This window comes from Sorex araneus, chromosome 2, assembly GCF_027595985.1.
Source record: "Sorex araneus isolate mSorAra2 chromosome 2, mSorAra2.pri, whole genome shotgun sequence".
NCBI lineage: Eukaryota > Metazoa > Chordata > Mammalia > Eulipotyphla > Soricidae > Sorex > Sorex araneus.
Genome location: NC_073303.1, coordinates 267,407,261 through 267,423,083, shown reverse-complemented (window position 1 = coordinate 267,423,083; position 15,823 = coordinate 267,407,261). Strand labels below are relative to the sequence as shown.

The window sequence follows — 15,823 nt, the reverse complement described above, 5'->3', positions numbered from 1 at the left end:
CTTTACTTGGTGGTCTCTTCTCTATCTGAGCTGCCTTTTCCCCCCCACATATAAGTGGATCAACTTATATGCTGAGTATCATGTCAAGTGAAATGAGTCAGAAAGAGAGGGACGGGCCGCCAAGATGTGATCCTGGGGGCCGCACGTGTGTGCAGCCTCTCTGCAGCTGCACAAGCGTGACTCCAGACACCAGCTAAATTTTTTTGGCATGGGCAGCTCCTCGCAGAATGTCTCCAGACTGAGAACTAAGCCTCGGCCCCATGCCCGCCTAGGAGAGGAAAGGTATTTCTCTCTCTCGCCTCTTCCTTGTCGGGGGTGAAGGGCGTGGTGACCGCCATATTATGACCACAGATGGGGTTCACACGCTTACAATGATCCAATATCTGGAAGAAATCTCCCTGGACTTAGTTGCTAAAGTACAGAAATCCAAACCGCGTGGCCGCGTTAGAGAGACCTCATATCTCTTCACAACAGGTCTGACTCTAGTGGGGAACTCCTAACAATAATAGTGAGGTTTGTGTTGAAATACTGAATGTAACCAAAGTAAATAAAAAGTAAAGTGAAATTTATCAGTTACAAGGTGGGGGGGGTGCGGGGGGGGCCGGGATGGGAGGTGTACTGTGTTTTGGTTTTTTTTTTTTTGTGGGGATATGGGCACTGGTGAAGGGATGGTTGTTTCAGCATTGTATAACTGAGACTTAAGCCTGAAAGCATTGTAATTTTCCACAGGGTGATTCAATAAAATAAAATTATTTAAAAAAAAAGAAAGAGAGGGACGGACATAGAAATACTGCACTCATCTGTGGAATATAAAGTAACAGAATGCGAGATTTACACCCAAGAATAATAAAGATGTGTACCAGGATGTCTATTTTTAAATGAAATAAATAATGGCACATTTGCACTTACAGATTTTTAAATTATACTCTGTGAGAAAAAGAAACACTCTAAGGTCCTAAATCTCATATATATCAAATTTCATATATAACAGATAACTGAGTCAATAAAATGGAGAAAAGAAAGGGAGGAAAATGATTTAAATAATCTCCCCAAGAAGAGGGACTGTCTTGATTCTGACATAAAAAAAAAAAAAGGTCCTGGGTCACATAGCCACATATGTAGCTGCACTACACCTCTGAATTCTACAGTACTGATACTCCAGTAGAAGTCAACCAAAACAGATGAGAAGGTAACATCACAGCCAACTAAACTCAAAAAACAAAACAATAACCCAGAGACTCGATTGGCAAGGAGCAGTGGCATAAATCCTCAAAGACTTGGTGACCCCATGGTGAGACACAATCACTTTTACAGATTTTCTTTCACTAAAATATTTGTGATAATTCCTTTCGCCATTTAGTTGTAACAAGCAATATAAAAACAAATTATTGTGTGTCTGCTCAGGGAGCAGGCCTGGGTGGTTAGGAAAGAGGGGACAGTGGTGGTGGGAAGATCTGGAAGGTGATGTTGGAACATGGAAAGCCCATAGCAAGTGGATTATGGGCAACGTGGTGAACCAGGGTGTTTGAATAAAGTAAAAATAATATGTGGGCGTGGTGCCTAAAATAGTGTGGGGCCAAGGCACATGCTGTGCCTGCGGCTGACTTCAGGGCCATCCCTGGCATCACATGGGCTCGAGAGCACTGTCAGGTGTGGCTCTGCAGAGCCCCTGGGCACCTTGCTGTGGGCCGGCCTGGGTAACCCACCGGCACCACTGGTTGACGTTGCCAGGAGGGGCCCCTAGTCTCTGTACACCGCTGGGGAGGGCCCTCCTCCAAAGGGAAAAGAAACCTGCTGGCAAGATAGGAGAGGAAAGGGAATCCAGCATCTCAACAAAGCTCACTTTCAAACCAAAGTGAACTTGGCTTAAATGAATCAACAAAGTTCACTTGCTGATTTCATTTCAAAAACTTAAACACAGGAACTGGAGAGACAACGGGGGGGGGGGCGGGGGGAGAGGGGGGCTAAGGTGTGCGCTGTGTGTGCAGCCGACCCCCATTCAACCCGGTACCAGGGGATCCCCTCAGCTTTGCCACCGCAGCTCTGGAGGCCCCAGAGGAATGGTGGTGGTGACCCAGGTGACCCCTGGCATGGCGTCTGAGAACTGCTGGGAAGGACCCAGGGCTCTTGATAAACACATGGGCAGTCTCACTCCTGCCAACACATATGTGTCATAAGTGGTAGGAAGGGCTTTTAGGCCACTTACTCACACTGAGTTGAGGTGACAAGTATTTTTGTTGCAGAGTAGCGGCATTTACAGTGGGAGACAGGAAACATTTCTGAATCCAAGTGTTTGCAGCAGAATTGGTCTGTGGCTAAATGTGCAGACAAAAATAGGTCTGAAGCTTTTGCTATTACCAAGTAACATAAGCATTAACCAAACATTACTCATTTGTAGGCTGCCGTGGAAAGTGACACGTGAAAACAGTTTCTGTTGAACAGTAGCTTCGTGCAGCTTGCTGCTAAAGATATTTAGTGGGCCTAGTTTAAATTCTTTAAAGCTTCAGTACAGATCAAAATGCCCGTGTGTGACAGAAAGTCAATAGCGTTGTACCAGCCGGCCCTCCAAGGCTGCAGCTGACGTGTGACTAGGAGTACCTGGAAAGGCTGGTGGATAGTATCTAAATGATATCCAAAATGAATGTTGATGTTTTTCTGGGTCACACCCAGCTGTGCTCAGGGTTTACTGCTAGTTCTGTGTTTAGGGATTACTCCTGGTGGGCAAGGGGGACCACATGGGATTCCAGGCATCAAACCCAGTGTGGTCATGTGCAAGTCAAGCACCTCGTAGCTGTACTATCTCTCTACCCTCAAAATGATTTTTTCTGAAAAACAAAAACAAAATCTTGATGTGCGAGATATCTACAAACTGAAAAATGTTACAGCATACTGGGATACAATAAATTACAACAAATACTTAATGGATGTCTGCCTGTTATATGTACCATTTAAGAAAACTTGAGTAAACCAGGTGCAAAAATACACACACATTTTTCTGATATTATCCTACCAACATATACATACATATATATGTTGCATAGTTAAAGAGGTGTTACCAAACTAGCATATATGTAAAAGAGCATTATTAAATGGTCAGTGTTAAGTGAAAGAACTGCAACTTATATAAGAGAATAAGTTTGGGGTTTATTTAAAAGTTAGTCTTCATGTAAAAAGTTTCATCTTAATGAACAATATTTGTCACTTACAAAGCATAGACAATATAGAAATTTACAGAAAAGTTAAAGCTTTAGAACACTTCACATCATCGGAGGAATAAAAGGATAAACCTGAATTATGAATTGATGATGACTGTGGCTGAAATTAACAGACACACAAAATCAAAACACATTTCACAGCAGGAAGTGAAAAAAAATCTTGTATTGATTTTTTTGAATGATGAAAAAAGGAATGATCTTGTCCTACTGAAGATAAGAAAATGAAAATAATTTAATGATGAAATATCAGTTTGACAGTGAAGAAATTCTAATGTAGTTGATTGTACCAGGATCGAATCGTAATATCCAGCAGGGTTGAGAAATCCTAACTAATATGAACAGGATGTTGAATTCATTCATCAATTATGAGACGATTTTAGGCATACAAATCATCTCTGGTTTTTACACTGACTACATTTCAGAATTTTTGTAAACTGAGGCATTCAGTGTGTTTAATGTGGCAGAAAAATCATGTTCACTGTTTCCTTATTTTAGTCTGTTCAGTCCTTTTCCCATCAAGCACGCAAACACCGTCATAACCATCTTTGGATTCACTTCCACAAGGTCATCAGGTAAAGCATAAATCCGGGCACCGATCTTTCGAGCAACTGAAATGGCATACCTTGAAAAGAGAAGAAAAACATCTTGGTGGTTTGATACTTACTGAGTCTTCACTTCTTATATTTTAGCAGAAGGATAAAGTACTTTGATAGGTTAACTTTACAAGGTTAAATTTCAGAGTCTTTAAATCATATTCTCCGTATAAGTTGATCTTTAAATGATGACCCTTAAGGACACAATAATCTTGTGAGAATTTAAAAGAATGAGTGAGACACTGTGCTCTCCTGTAGAGGCTTACTTAGCATTGTTCAGTTTGTCCTTGTCGGAAAAGTTTTCTCGTGTGACCATCTCTGGACGAATCGCATTTGGTGCAATGGCATCTATTAAATCCAGGACGGGTAAACTCGTGCTAATAGATTTGTCCTAGAGAATAAAGAATAATGAGCATCCTTGAGCATGTTTTAGTTTTTTGTAAGTGTCAGACTCTCCTGAGCATAACCATAAAACGAAAATGTTTTCTTTCGTCTCTTTCATCTGCAATGAGTACACATCATAAACCGCTGAAAATACACCTTTCCTTTAGTCGAGAGACCGCAGTGCGGAGCTGTCATCGTATCTGAATAAGGTGTGTAGATGTGACAATCCCTAAAGTATGTAAGAATAGACAGGCTGGAAAAAAGTAAACACTTTTTGAAAGGGAATAGGAGATAAATTTTAGACAAATAATTAAAAAATTATAATATGACTATTTCTTAGACCTATGCCTTCACTTAGTCCTATTTTTGATTTGGGGGCCATAGCTGGCATGCTGAGGGGCTGGCCTGGCCTGAGAACTGAGCCAGCCCTTAGTGTAGGGCCCTGTGCTCAGCCACTGGTTCTCCCTCTAGCCCTCAAGAATTCTTGAAAGGAAAATTAAAATAATAGTGGGAAGGAACTAACATTTCCAAAACATTCTTTTTTTTTTTTTGCTTTTTTGATCACACCCGGCGATGCACAGGGGTTACTCCTGGCTCTGCACTCAGGAATTACCCCTGGCGGTGCTCAGGGGACCATATGGGATGCTGGGAATCGAACCCAGGTCGGCTGCATGCAAGGCAAACGCCCTACCCACTGTGCTATTGCTCCAGCCCCTCCAAAACATTCTTGTCTTACATACCTTAGTTGTTTAAAACCCTATTAACAACCTGATATATATATATGTGTGTGTGTGTGTGTGTGTGTGTGTGTGTGTATAAAACATACACACACACACACACACACACACATATATATATATAAACCTTTCTCTTAAAGATGAAACACATGCAGTTCCTAGAGCTCAAATGACTCGTTCGCGTGCCCAGTAAGTACAGAATGGGTATCTGAGCCCACAACTGACGCCAATTCCCCAGACTATCACCATCTTCCAAACTACCTACAAAGCAAACTAAAAACAAACAACTACATTTGAGTCGACAGCACTGCGGTTGAAGTCAGGAATCCTGACCTAATGCTTGTCCATTTCCAAGGCCATGGACAAATTATTCTGTCTCTCAGCATGAGCACTGGTCACTAGTGCTTGCTCGCTGACAAGAATTCATTCTTTACTGCTTCCCTCGGCCGAGCAGAACCCACGTTCTCGCTCCATCTCTCCACCTCCTTCGCCTGCACACATCTTTAAGGAGCGCACACTGTTCTCAACTCCAAGGGTGATCCCAAAGCACCATCGGTTCTTCCCGGGCATGAGGCGATAAACACAGTCTTTTTTATAATCCCGATGCGGGGCTCAGACCCCCAAGACTGGCGATGGCACTAAGATATGCCAGGGAGGAGTTTTTTTGGGGGGACAAGGTCAAAAAAAGACTCCTTCAGGAAACAAAAATGAAAAAGACGTTGGAAAATAGTAGCCTAAACTCAGTGAATAGTCCCAGAAATACCTTCATTTGGGGGGATGGGGATTAGGTGGGGCTACTCCCAGCCCTGTGCTCAGGGATCATTCCTGGTGGCCCTCCAGGAACCGTATGTAGTGGTCGGGTTGAACCCGGGTCTGCAGCAGGCCAGGAAAGTGCTTCCCCCCCACCCCCCCGTGCGTGCTACTGTGCTGGGCCTGTGGGGTGCTTCCTAGGGCAGAAGAGATGGGGGATGGGGGGCTCTGTCCTCCTGGGAGTGAGGGAGGGGATAAATTCTCTGTCCCAGCCCGCCGGGGTCCTGTCACCATGATGAGAACCAGTTCAAGGCTGAAGGTGGCAGCTGATGTAACAAAGCAGAGCCGGGCAAAAGCCTGTGCTGTGACCAACTCCACTGTGGGCGCTGCCAACCCTGAACTCTGCATTTCTGACCTAGTTCTGTGCCTTTCCCTGCAGTTCAAGGCTGAACTGATACGGAAGCCTCAGCTCCCCTTTCTGGTCACTGACCTGCACGGGGCTCAGGAGAAAAAGAAGCGAAAGCATCTGATACTGCTATTAACCAAATGTAGGTTAACAAAAGTGTTAGGAGAAAAAATCATCCAAAAGACCCAATAATAACCCGAGTCACTTCCCCACCCCCACCCCCAAGTCCTGCCTTGCGCCGCGCCAAGCACTTGGCAAGTCGTTTCATACAAAGCGGTGAGGGCTGAGGAGTGAAAGCGCTTGCCCGAGCCGTGCCCCCGCTCGGCAGAGCAGCTGCGGCCCCTTCCAGAGGACTCCAAGTGCTGTGACAGCCCAGGGGTGGAGTGGCCCGGCCCTTTGGCTTCTCTGCAGCTCGGTGACCAGCTGCTCATTCATTCCAGAAAGAGCCACAGCTGCCCCTGCAAAGTGCTCAGCTGAGAGGAGGAAGGAGTCGTGGCCCGGGGGTGAGCACTGCTGGACCTCAGCAGTGGGGAGGAAGGGGGGTTATGTGGAAGGACCCCCGCAGGAGGGGGATCACGTCTGGGTGACACGGAAGGGTCCAGGTTGTCTAGAACCCAGGGAGGGCCAGGCGGACAGCTGGGCGGTGTCTCTGGATGAATCAAGCGGGACTTCGCCTTCCCCCTCTGGCATCCACGTGGCCAGGGGCGAGTGATTCATTTCTCTGCTTTACATCTTCAAACGGGGCTATTCATTTCTGCCCAGTGCGTTTACTGGCAAACTAAAATGAATCGATAAACGTGTCACCTGGCACCGGCGAGGCCCTGTCTGCCCGGCTCCGGTGCCAACCCTGGGCTCAAGGGCACCTCCGAGGCGAGGTTCAGTTGGCTGTGGGGGGCTCTGGCAGTCCCGGCACCGCTTCCTTTTATTTTAAAGCATTGACCAAGAGAATAAAGGGCTGCGGTGCAATCCCAGCTGTGATACGTATCAATTTAGGAAGAGACGGGGCCAGGCTTCCTCTTAGAACTCGAGCCAAGCTCCAGACCAGCTGGCTCGAAGTTTCTAGAAATCTTTTTTTTTTTTTTTTGAATCACCATGAAGTACAGAGTTACAAAGATATTTATGATTGGGCTTGAGGCGTCCACTGTTCCAACACCCTTTGCCTCACTGGTGCCCACGACCCTCCACTGATGTCCCCAGGACTCATCTTCGCTCTCTTCCCACCCAGCTCCTCGATGCCCGAGTCACCGCAGATGCAGGAAACGCATCGCTGCTTCCCGGAGGCTGCAGCCCTTTCGCAGCTCCAGGTTTCCAAAGGCCGGACTCAGACCCCTGGGAGCACAGCCTCCTTCCCTCCTCTCTGGGACTTCCCCGCCCCGCCCCCCCGGGGCCAATCCTACACTCTCACCGCATCTCCGTGTGTGTGTGTGTGTGTGTGTGTGTGTGTGTGTGTGTGTGTGTGTTCTCTCTCTCCTCCCTCTCTCTCTCTTCTCTCTCTTCCCCTCTCTCTCTTCTTCTCTCTCTCTCCAGTACATCCCAACCCTACAGGTCTTCCTCACATCCTCCGTTTGGTCCCAGTTGTCGTGGGGGCCACACTGTGGCACTCCAGAGACACATGTTGTGGTGGTGCTGGCATGGGGGCTCAGTGCCAGTAGCGGCACTCGGGGCTGGGCACGCTCAAGGCAGGAGCTTCACCACGGGCGCCCGTCCCCTCCCGGGCTCAGCCTCCAAACTGTGCCTTGTATGATCCTTCTTCCTCATCAGGCTCCGAGAGCTTTGTCCGAACAAAGCCTTTGTCTAACTGGCGTCCCTGTGCCACCTGCATCCCGAACTCTGCAGCTGGCCTGGACCGTGGCGTCTCTGAGGCCGTGGGCACCAGGTTAGGACAGTATGAGCAGAAAGGCGCTATGTCAGGGAACAGGAACCCCAGTGCCCTGTGACGGCTCCAGCTCCTCTTCCCAGAGGAACCAGCCCTTGGGACAAGCTCGTTGTAAAGATCCTCATCCTGACACACGCGTGATAGCTTAGCCGGAGAGATGCGAGAGGCAGTCAGGTGGCCAGAGAGTGTTCTGGAGACTGCTGGTTCTAAGCAATAAATGTTACACGTGTGGAACTATTGTGTCAGCCCCCAGCTGTCAGCCTCCTGACCCCACACTTCTTTTCCTCTTCCTTTTTCCTCAACCCTCCACAGCACCCTCACTCCATCCCTGTCCCCCTGGGGCTGACCAGCTCTCGGCATCCACCTCTCTAGCCAACTCTCTCCAGCCCTCGGAGGGGCCTGGATTCTACCTTGTTCTCTCCGTCTTGTCCTTCAGAACTCAAAGCTTTCTTCCTCCTGTGTAGCTCCACGCGCCCCACTCTCTCCGTCTGCTCTTCACTGACTATTTGGGTGGAAGTCCTTCTTCAGCCTTCTCATTCATATGCCGAGGTGATTATACATTTGAATTTTATCATCTTTTTTTTTTTTTTGAGTAGCAGTGACGCCTTCTCGGCTATACACACATTTTGTCTTTCAAATAAAAAGATGAGTGTTCTGAGGGCCGCCTAGTTTCTTATGTTCTTTCTACCCCTAGGAATCTTACCCAGGACTTCACTCAGTAAATACCCATCCGGCGCTGGATACTGTCATTCCATTTGATTTAGACTCTACACTTGCTGGTGGCTGTGCATTAAGAAGCATACATATGCCTACAATCTCAATATGGCATTTTTGGGGTCCCCTCAAGTGGCACCTGGGGGTCCCAGGAGCTGCTCAAAGTGATACTTGGTCAACCAGGTCTCGGTTTGGGACCATCACCCCCAGCAGTGGCATTTCTGGCACTGCCCAGGGAACCACATGGTGCCAGGGATGGGACTGGGGTCCTCAGCAGCCTTGCATGTGCCCTACCTAGCACTCGTAATATGTCCCCAGCACCTCTGTCAAACATTTTTTAAAAGTCATTGTCAAATCATTTTGTGTGTCCCCTTTCCTGTTTTCCATGCTTATGTGACGTTTTCTGCCTAAAATACATACACAAATCACGGGCTGAAATCACTTCTATTTTAAATAAATGAGCAACAATAAAACCCAGGCTCATCAATTGTCCCCCTCCCCCTGCCCCAAATGAAACAGGAGAAGACACACCTGAATGAACACCTTCTTATGAAAACTACTTTGGGGCCTGTTTTTTGGTGAAGACGAAGAGATCACATTTTTCCTTTAAAAAAAACAAAACCTTCCCCCCACCCACCCCCGCTCTCCAATGCTGTAAAATGTAAAGAGCAAAGGCGAGAGAATGAAGATGGGTCGGCAAGCTCAGGGCGGGGCAAGGCGGGCATCCGCCATTTGCCTGCCCTCTACCTTCCTACAACACACAGGCCCGGGCGGATCTCAAACATGTCAGCAAGCCATGAGCACAGAGTTCACCGGATGGATGTGGACAAACAGACATGCTCTGAGCTGCCATCAACTTGCATGCAGAAACGACACACGATGGCTGGCGATGCACGGCAATTAATGGGGATGTGTGTGCGGATTATGGGTTGAGAACTCTATGGACCACCCACCGATGCTCGGAGAAGTGAGTGTTAGTGCCAGGATGAAGAGAGATGACAAGTGTTTTTTTTTTTTTTCCTACCAGTTTTCTCAATTCCGACTCGAATTGGGTTGGCTGCCTCTGTTAGGCTTGGAAATGGTGCCACTAGGCTCAGACTGCTGCTGGGGGCACAAAACAGTATAGTCCTAGAAAACAACAGCTTTTGGTCTTTTTCACTTGACAATTGGAATTTTTGGCTCTATCTAATTTTTTCATTTAAGCTTCGGTAACTGAAGGCTGGTCATCCAAACCTGTGTTTATATTCAGTAACACAACCGATGGAAAGTAACCAAATCAAACTCAATTGTGTTCTGGTTTATACATGCCAAATAATTAGTATGCCTAAGCTCATAAGTCACATTTCTCACATAGAACCTCTTGTCATTTTAAACACTTGTGCTATTTCCCAGTACAAGTTCCTTCTTTTTATTTTTTACCAAAAATAGATTAAGTATAATTTAATTACCTTGAAGCTGGTAATGAAAGACTTTTTGTTTGCATCTTTAAGAGTCTGATTGACCCATTTAATGATAATTTCATCATTTACTTTTTCACCTTCTCCAAGATCTGATAACACATTCAATGTGTACCTGTAATGGAAAAGATTATATTTGAGACTGGGGGGTGCAGGCAGGGGTGGAGGAAGTCTGCGTTCCCATTATTTATATCAAGTATTTAGATTAAATACTGAAATATTTCCTTCCGATATTGCTAATTTCACTCTGATCTTTACACCTGGTTACATTCCAAAGTCATTAGGCTTAGTAATCAGAAACAAAAACAGCTGTGTAGTTTTTCAAAAATTAAATTTTTCAAAATTAAAACAACTTCCAAAAGCAGCCTTCCAAAGGCATGAATTAATGACAGTCACCATCTTGCTCGAATCAGCCCACTGGTCCAAGAAAGCACAGGATGCAAAATAGATATTCAGAGTATCTAAAAGTTCAAGTTTTGCTTGGCATGTTTCTGCTCCTTCCCCGTGACTCACGGGAAGCGACAAAGTCCCACCCTCTCAGAGTTGCTAGAATCTTCCGAGCGCCTAGGGATGCACCTCAGTGCTGTGCTAGCCCACGAGCCCTGGTCACCTCCTCATCAGCTGCCACACCAGCGCCAGAGTCAGGGTCGCGTTCCCTTCATTCAGGTCCTGCCCCGCGATGCCGACCAGCGAGAATTTGGCCTTGTTCTTCCCGAGCTCCACAGCATAGTTGCAGTTTTCAATCTACAAACAGAAAGTCAGAGTTTGGGTAGAAAAAGGTGGGTTTTTTTGTTTTGTTTTTGTTTTTGCGATGCTCAGGGGTTACCCCTGGCTCTGCACTCAGGAATTATTCCTGGTGGTGCTCGAGGGACCATAAGGGATGCTGGGAATCGAACCCGGGTCGGCCACATGCAAGGCAAATGCCCTACCCGCTGTGCTATTACTCCAGCCCCGAAAAAGATTTTTTAAAAGAAGTGTCTCTTGACTGCATCTCATTCGGTCACCTGAAAAATGACCGAATGGTGACAGTGAAAAATGGTGACGATGACCCCTCCCCATTTCCAGGTCATCCCATGGCCCCAGGAAGATGAAGGGGACGACTCTGCCTGTTGTCCTAGCTGCAGACGGCCGAGCAGACAGGTCCCCTCAGCAGCGCCCAGCTGGGCAGTGTCTGGTCTCTTCTGACTAGGAAAGTCCTGCTGCCCGTCCAAGGTGCCATGTGACTAGTGGAAACTGGTGACGGAAAACCTATTCCCTTCATCCCATCATGAGATAATGGTGCTATGAAATTGTCTCACCAAGGATTTAACTTCCGTCCCAGTTTTTCCCTCTAGCTCCTACTCATCCCCTGAAATTGAACTTTTAGCCCCTTCCTTTAACGCGGCTTCACTCTGGACCATGCGCATGGCCTGGCTCGGTAGCGCTTGTGGACTGTGTCCTTAGCATTCTGTCTATTTATTTCGCCAATGATAGAATAAGCTCTTTTGGAAGAAGCTGAACCATGACATAAACAAGTCAATATCATACTCCCCCTCTCAGACCCCCCCCCCCCGCACCTCAGCCAAGTGCCTGGTGTTCATAAGAATCCACGGAAATCGCTTGCCTGCTAACGAATGCCTTCTTCCCAGCCACCTCAGTCCCTCCTGCTCTTTCTCTGGTCAGAGTTTATATCGGTCCTGGTCTCTGCAGAGACTTATTATCTCCAACCACCCAGTACTATTTCCTTCCTTCCTTCCTTCCTTCCTTCCTTCCTTCCTTCCTTCCTTCCTTCCTTCCTTCCTTCCTTCCTTCCTTCCTTCCTTCCTTCCTTCCTTCCTTCCTTCCACCCTTCCTTCCTTCCTTCCTTCCTTCCACCCTCCCTCCCTTCCTTCCTCCCTCCCTCCCTTCCTCCCTTCCTTCCTCCCTCCCTCCCTCCCTCCCTCCCTCCCTCCCTCCCTCCCTCCCCTCCCTCCCTCCCTCCCTCCCTCCCTCCCTCCCTCCTTCCTTCCTTCCTTCCTTCCTTCCTTCCTTCCTTCCTTCCTTCTCCCTCCTTCCTTCCTTCCTTCCTTCCTTCCTTCCTTCCTTCCTTCCTTCCTTCCTTCCTTCCTTCCTTCCTTCCTTCCTCCCTCCCTCCCTTCCTCCCTCCTTCCTTCCTTCCTTCCTTCCTTCCTTCCTTCCTTCCTTCCTTCCTTCCTTCCTTCCTTCCTTCCTTCCTTCCTCCCTCCCTTCCTCCCTCCCTTCCTCCCTCCCTCCCTCCCTCCCTCCCTCCCTCCCTTCCTTCCTCCCTTCCTTCCTTCCTTCCTTTCTCCCATCCCTCCCTCCCTCCTTCCCTCCCTCCCTTCTTCCCTCCCTGCCTCCTTGTCTCCCTGCCTTTTTGGGTTTTTTTGGGGACACAGTGGGCAGTGCTCAGAGCTTACTTCTGCTCAAACTAACTCAGGGATCACTCCTGGTGAGGCTCCGGGGACCCTACATGGTGTTCGGAATCCTACATTATCTCTCCAGCCCTTATATTTTTTAATCAAAGATTGGTGTATACATGTATTCTTAGACAACTGGGCCTTTTACTCCAATGAAATGGAAGTTCTCATTATCTTATACTATCATCTGTAGTAAAAAGTCTTACTAAATGTTTTAGGGGATAGTTAAGAAAAAGTTCTTAGGGAATAAACATTCATTAAAAAAAAAAGATAATTTCCCTCTTGTGCCCCTCCCGCTGCTTAGTTAAGACCTCATTAATACACAACAAATCAGCTCGAAGGGCACAGATACACTTTCCCTCCAAGAACAAGAAATTACTTCCAAGAAAGGTAAGAAAGAAACCACACAGAAACAAAATTTGTGCACTCAGATTATTCTTTAAAAAAAGAGAATCCGCATTCTCAAACATTGGTCAAATAACAATGACAAAAAAGATTCTTCAAACTTGCCTGGCTCTTTTAGGTTAAAGAAAATCATTGACAGATACTCCTTTTTTCCCCTTGATTTTTTGGTTTTGTTTCGTTTTGAGGCCATTATCTGGCAGTGCTCAGGGCTCCCTCCTGCTTCTGCTTTCAGGGATCACTCTTGCTGGATCTGGGGGACCACGTGGGGTTCTGGAATAGAACCTGGGTCTGCCCTGTGCCAGAAAGCACCGTGCCCGCTATACTATTGCTCCAGCCCCTATAGATTCTCCCCCTTTTAAAATGCAGAAACCTGCTATTCTCAAATTCTTTTTCCTAGTAGTGATATTATGTTACAGGTGTGGTATGAATAATATTGTAAGAAACAATGTTAACAGAAGAATGCAGAATTGAAACAATGGAGCCAATTCCCCACCAATGGGGAGAGCCTGGAGCTCTGATGAAGCGAGTGTGCACAGGAGAGAGAAACGCCAGGTGCTTCCCACATGCACTGCAATGGGAGGATTTTCTTAGAAATTGCAAACATCGCTACATTTTCTATCTGTCTTACAGTTTGGCCAAAAGTCCTGCGGGGATTGATGGTAAGAAAGAAATTCGGGGTGTCTAAGTGTAGAGGCCTGGGGTGACACAGCCAGCAATAAAAGAGCAAAGGGAAGGGCAAAGATAGGTCCTCTTGTCTGGCGACACGTAATAGCACATTTGACGCCTCTAAGAGCTGGAGAAGTCCTAGAGAAAGAATATGAATTTGGCTTCCTGGAGGTGAGCCCTGTCTAGAGTTGTACTTAAAATTCTGGAATTTGGGGGCAGAGTTAGAGCACAGCAAGTAGGACAGTTGCTCTGTCTGTGGCTGACTGAAAAAGCTCGGCACCCCACGTGGTTCCCCAAACCCTATCAGGAGTGATCCCTGAGTGCAGAGCCGGGAGCAAGCCCTGAGCACCACCAGCTGTGGCCCAAAAAACAAATAAATGAAATTCTGGAAATGGGAGGAGCTGGGAATAACAGAAAGTTAACAGTACTGGGGTGAAGAACTGAGTCTGGGAAATTCTCAGACTCAAGGGGCTGAAAGAGCACACACGCTCAGAATGCATCCCCGAGGAGAGAGAAGGCTCATCATGGACACCAAATGCTGTGGACAACACTGGCATCCACCACAAAGAAATCTCTTGGAAGAGAGCAACACAGTGATATGCCAAAGTCACCATCCAGTTGAAAACAATTAAATTAACCTCAGCTGTATAACTGTATTTAATATTCTAGAATTCCTGGAGCCCGCGGCCGCATTTGTGGCAGTGAGACATCTAATACTCTATACCAGGAGGGTGGGATGGGCCATACCTGCAAGTGACCATGGGTTACTTCTACTCTGTGCTCAGGGGATCACTCTTGGGGAGGTGCCAGGGACGGAATCTGGCGAAGCATGCGCTCAGCTCTCGACCTTGAGCTAGCCCCATGGCACAGTCCATTAATTTATATATGCGTGTATCTATATATGTATAAATATATGGGGGCTGGAGCAATAGCACAGTGGGGAGGGCATTTGCCTTGCACTCGGCCAACCTGGGTTTAATCCCCAGCATCCCATAGGGTCCCCCAACCACTGCCAGGAGTAATTCCTGAGTGCAGAGCCAGGAGTAATCCCTGAGCATCACCAGTAATGACCCAAAAAGCAAAAAAAAAAAAAAAAGAGAGAGAGAGAGGGAGAGATTTGTTGTTTGGGGACAGCCAGCAGTGCTCCCTAGGCTATTTCTAGCTGTTTTATCAGGAACTATCCTGGCAGTGCTCCGGGGACCATCTGTGGTTCCAGGAACTGAACTGGGTTGTCCGCACGCAAGGCAAGAACCTTAACCCTATCCTACCTCTCCAACCCCCCACCATTAATTCATATTGAACTTAAAATACTTCCATCATTTAAAATCAAAAGATACAGTTAAATTTTTTAAAAAATGTTCACAAGTTCTACATACTTTTGCTCCAGAAAACAAATCATTATTTTTGGTATGTGTGTGCGGGTTGGGGGGGCAGTCACACACAGGTGCTCAGGGCTGGCAGGCTCGGGGGACCATGGGAGATGCCAGGGATCAAACCCAGGTCAGTCACATACAAGACAAATGCCTAACCCTCCTCATTGTATCCCTCTAGCCCCCAAAGCTGATGATTTTGAGGAGAAAAACGATAAAGGAAAACCGAACCAAACAGTGATGGAATATTAAAACAGAGATTCAGGGGCTGGAGCGATAGCACAGCGGGGAGGGCGTTTGCCTTGCACTCGGCCGGCCCAGGTTCGATTCCCAGCATCCCATATGGTCCCCCGAGCACCGCCAGGAGTAATTCCTGAGTGCATGAGCCAGGAGTAACCCCTGTGCATCGCCAGGTGTGACCCCCCCAAAAAAAAACAAAAAAAAAAAAAACAAAAAAAAGAAAAAAACAGAGATTCAACAGAACTGATACGAAAGGGGAAGATCCCACCATCCCCTGCGGAAGAAGGAGAATGTGGGATCAGCACATCTCACCAGCCAGTCACCCACCGACGGCAATCAAGCCCCCGCCCTGTGGAGGATGTCTCGGGGTCTCCTGTGTCTCTTTACTCTGACAGTCAAGGGCCGTCAGCATCTGGCTCCAGCCCGAGCTCTCCTCCTTCATGCTCTCTCCCATCTCCTCTGAAACATCCACCACAGCGCAACCCCCAGACACACACTTGGCGCTTGGCAAGCACATCTCCCCGGTGGAGCCTCCAGCCTCTCCTCCCGTCCCCCCCCCCCCCCCGAGCCCATGCTACCATCCCCCAAAGTCTAAGTCAGCGCCCAGCTCCCAC

General features: G+C 47.4%; 1 protein-coding gene across 6 annotated transcripts in view; it reads right to left on the bottom strand.

Annotated features, from left to right (window-relative positions):
• Positions 1-3,363: 3,363 nt before the first annotated feature.
• Positions 3,364-15,823, bottom strand: part of PLS1 (plastin 1) — an 82,302-nt gene continuing 69,842 nt past the window's right edge. For 5 of the 6 annotated variants that reach the window (XM_055127379.1, XM_055127376.1, XM_055127380.1 and 2 more), the window contains 4 exons: positions 10,743-10,876; positions 10,124-10,247; positions 4,075-4,199; positions 3,364-3,837 (listed from right to left, as the gene is read on the bottom strand). In XM_055127379.1, coding sequence (XP_054983354.1) covers positions 3,702-3,837; positions 4,075-4,199; positions 10,124-10,247; positions 10,743-10,876 — 519 coding nt within the window. In that variant the 3' untranslated portion in view covers positions 3,364-3,701. Of the gene's footprint in view, positions 3,838-4,074; positions 4,200-9,699; positions 9,804-10,123; positions 10,248-10,742; positions 10,877-15,823 lie in introns of those variants that run through there. The other variant, XM_055127381.1, reaches the window with a different exon arrangement.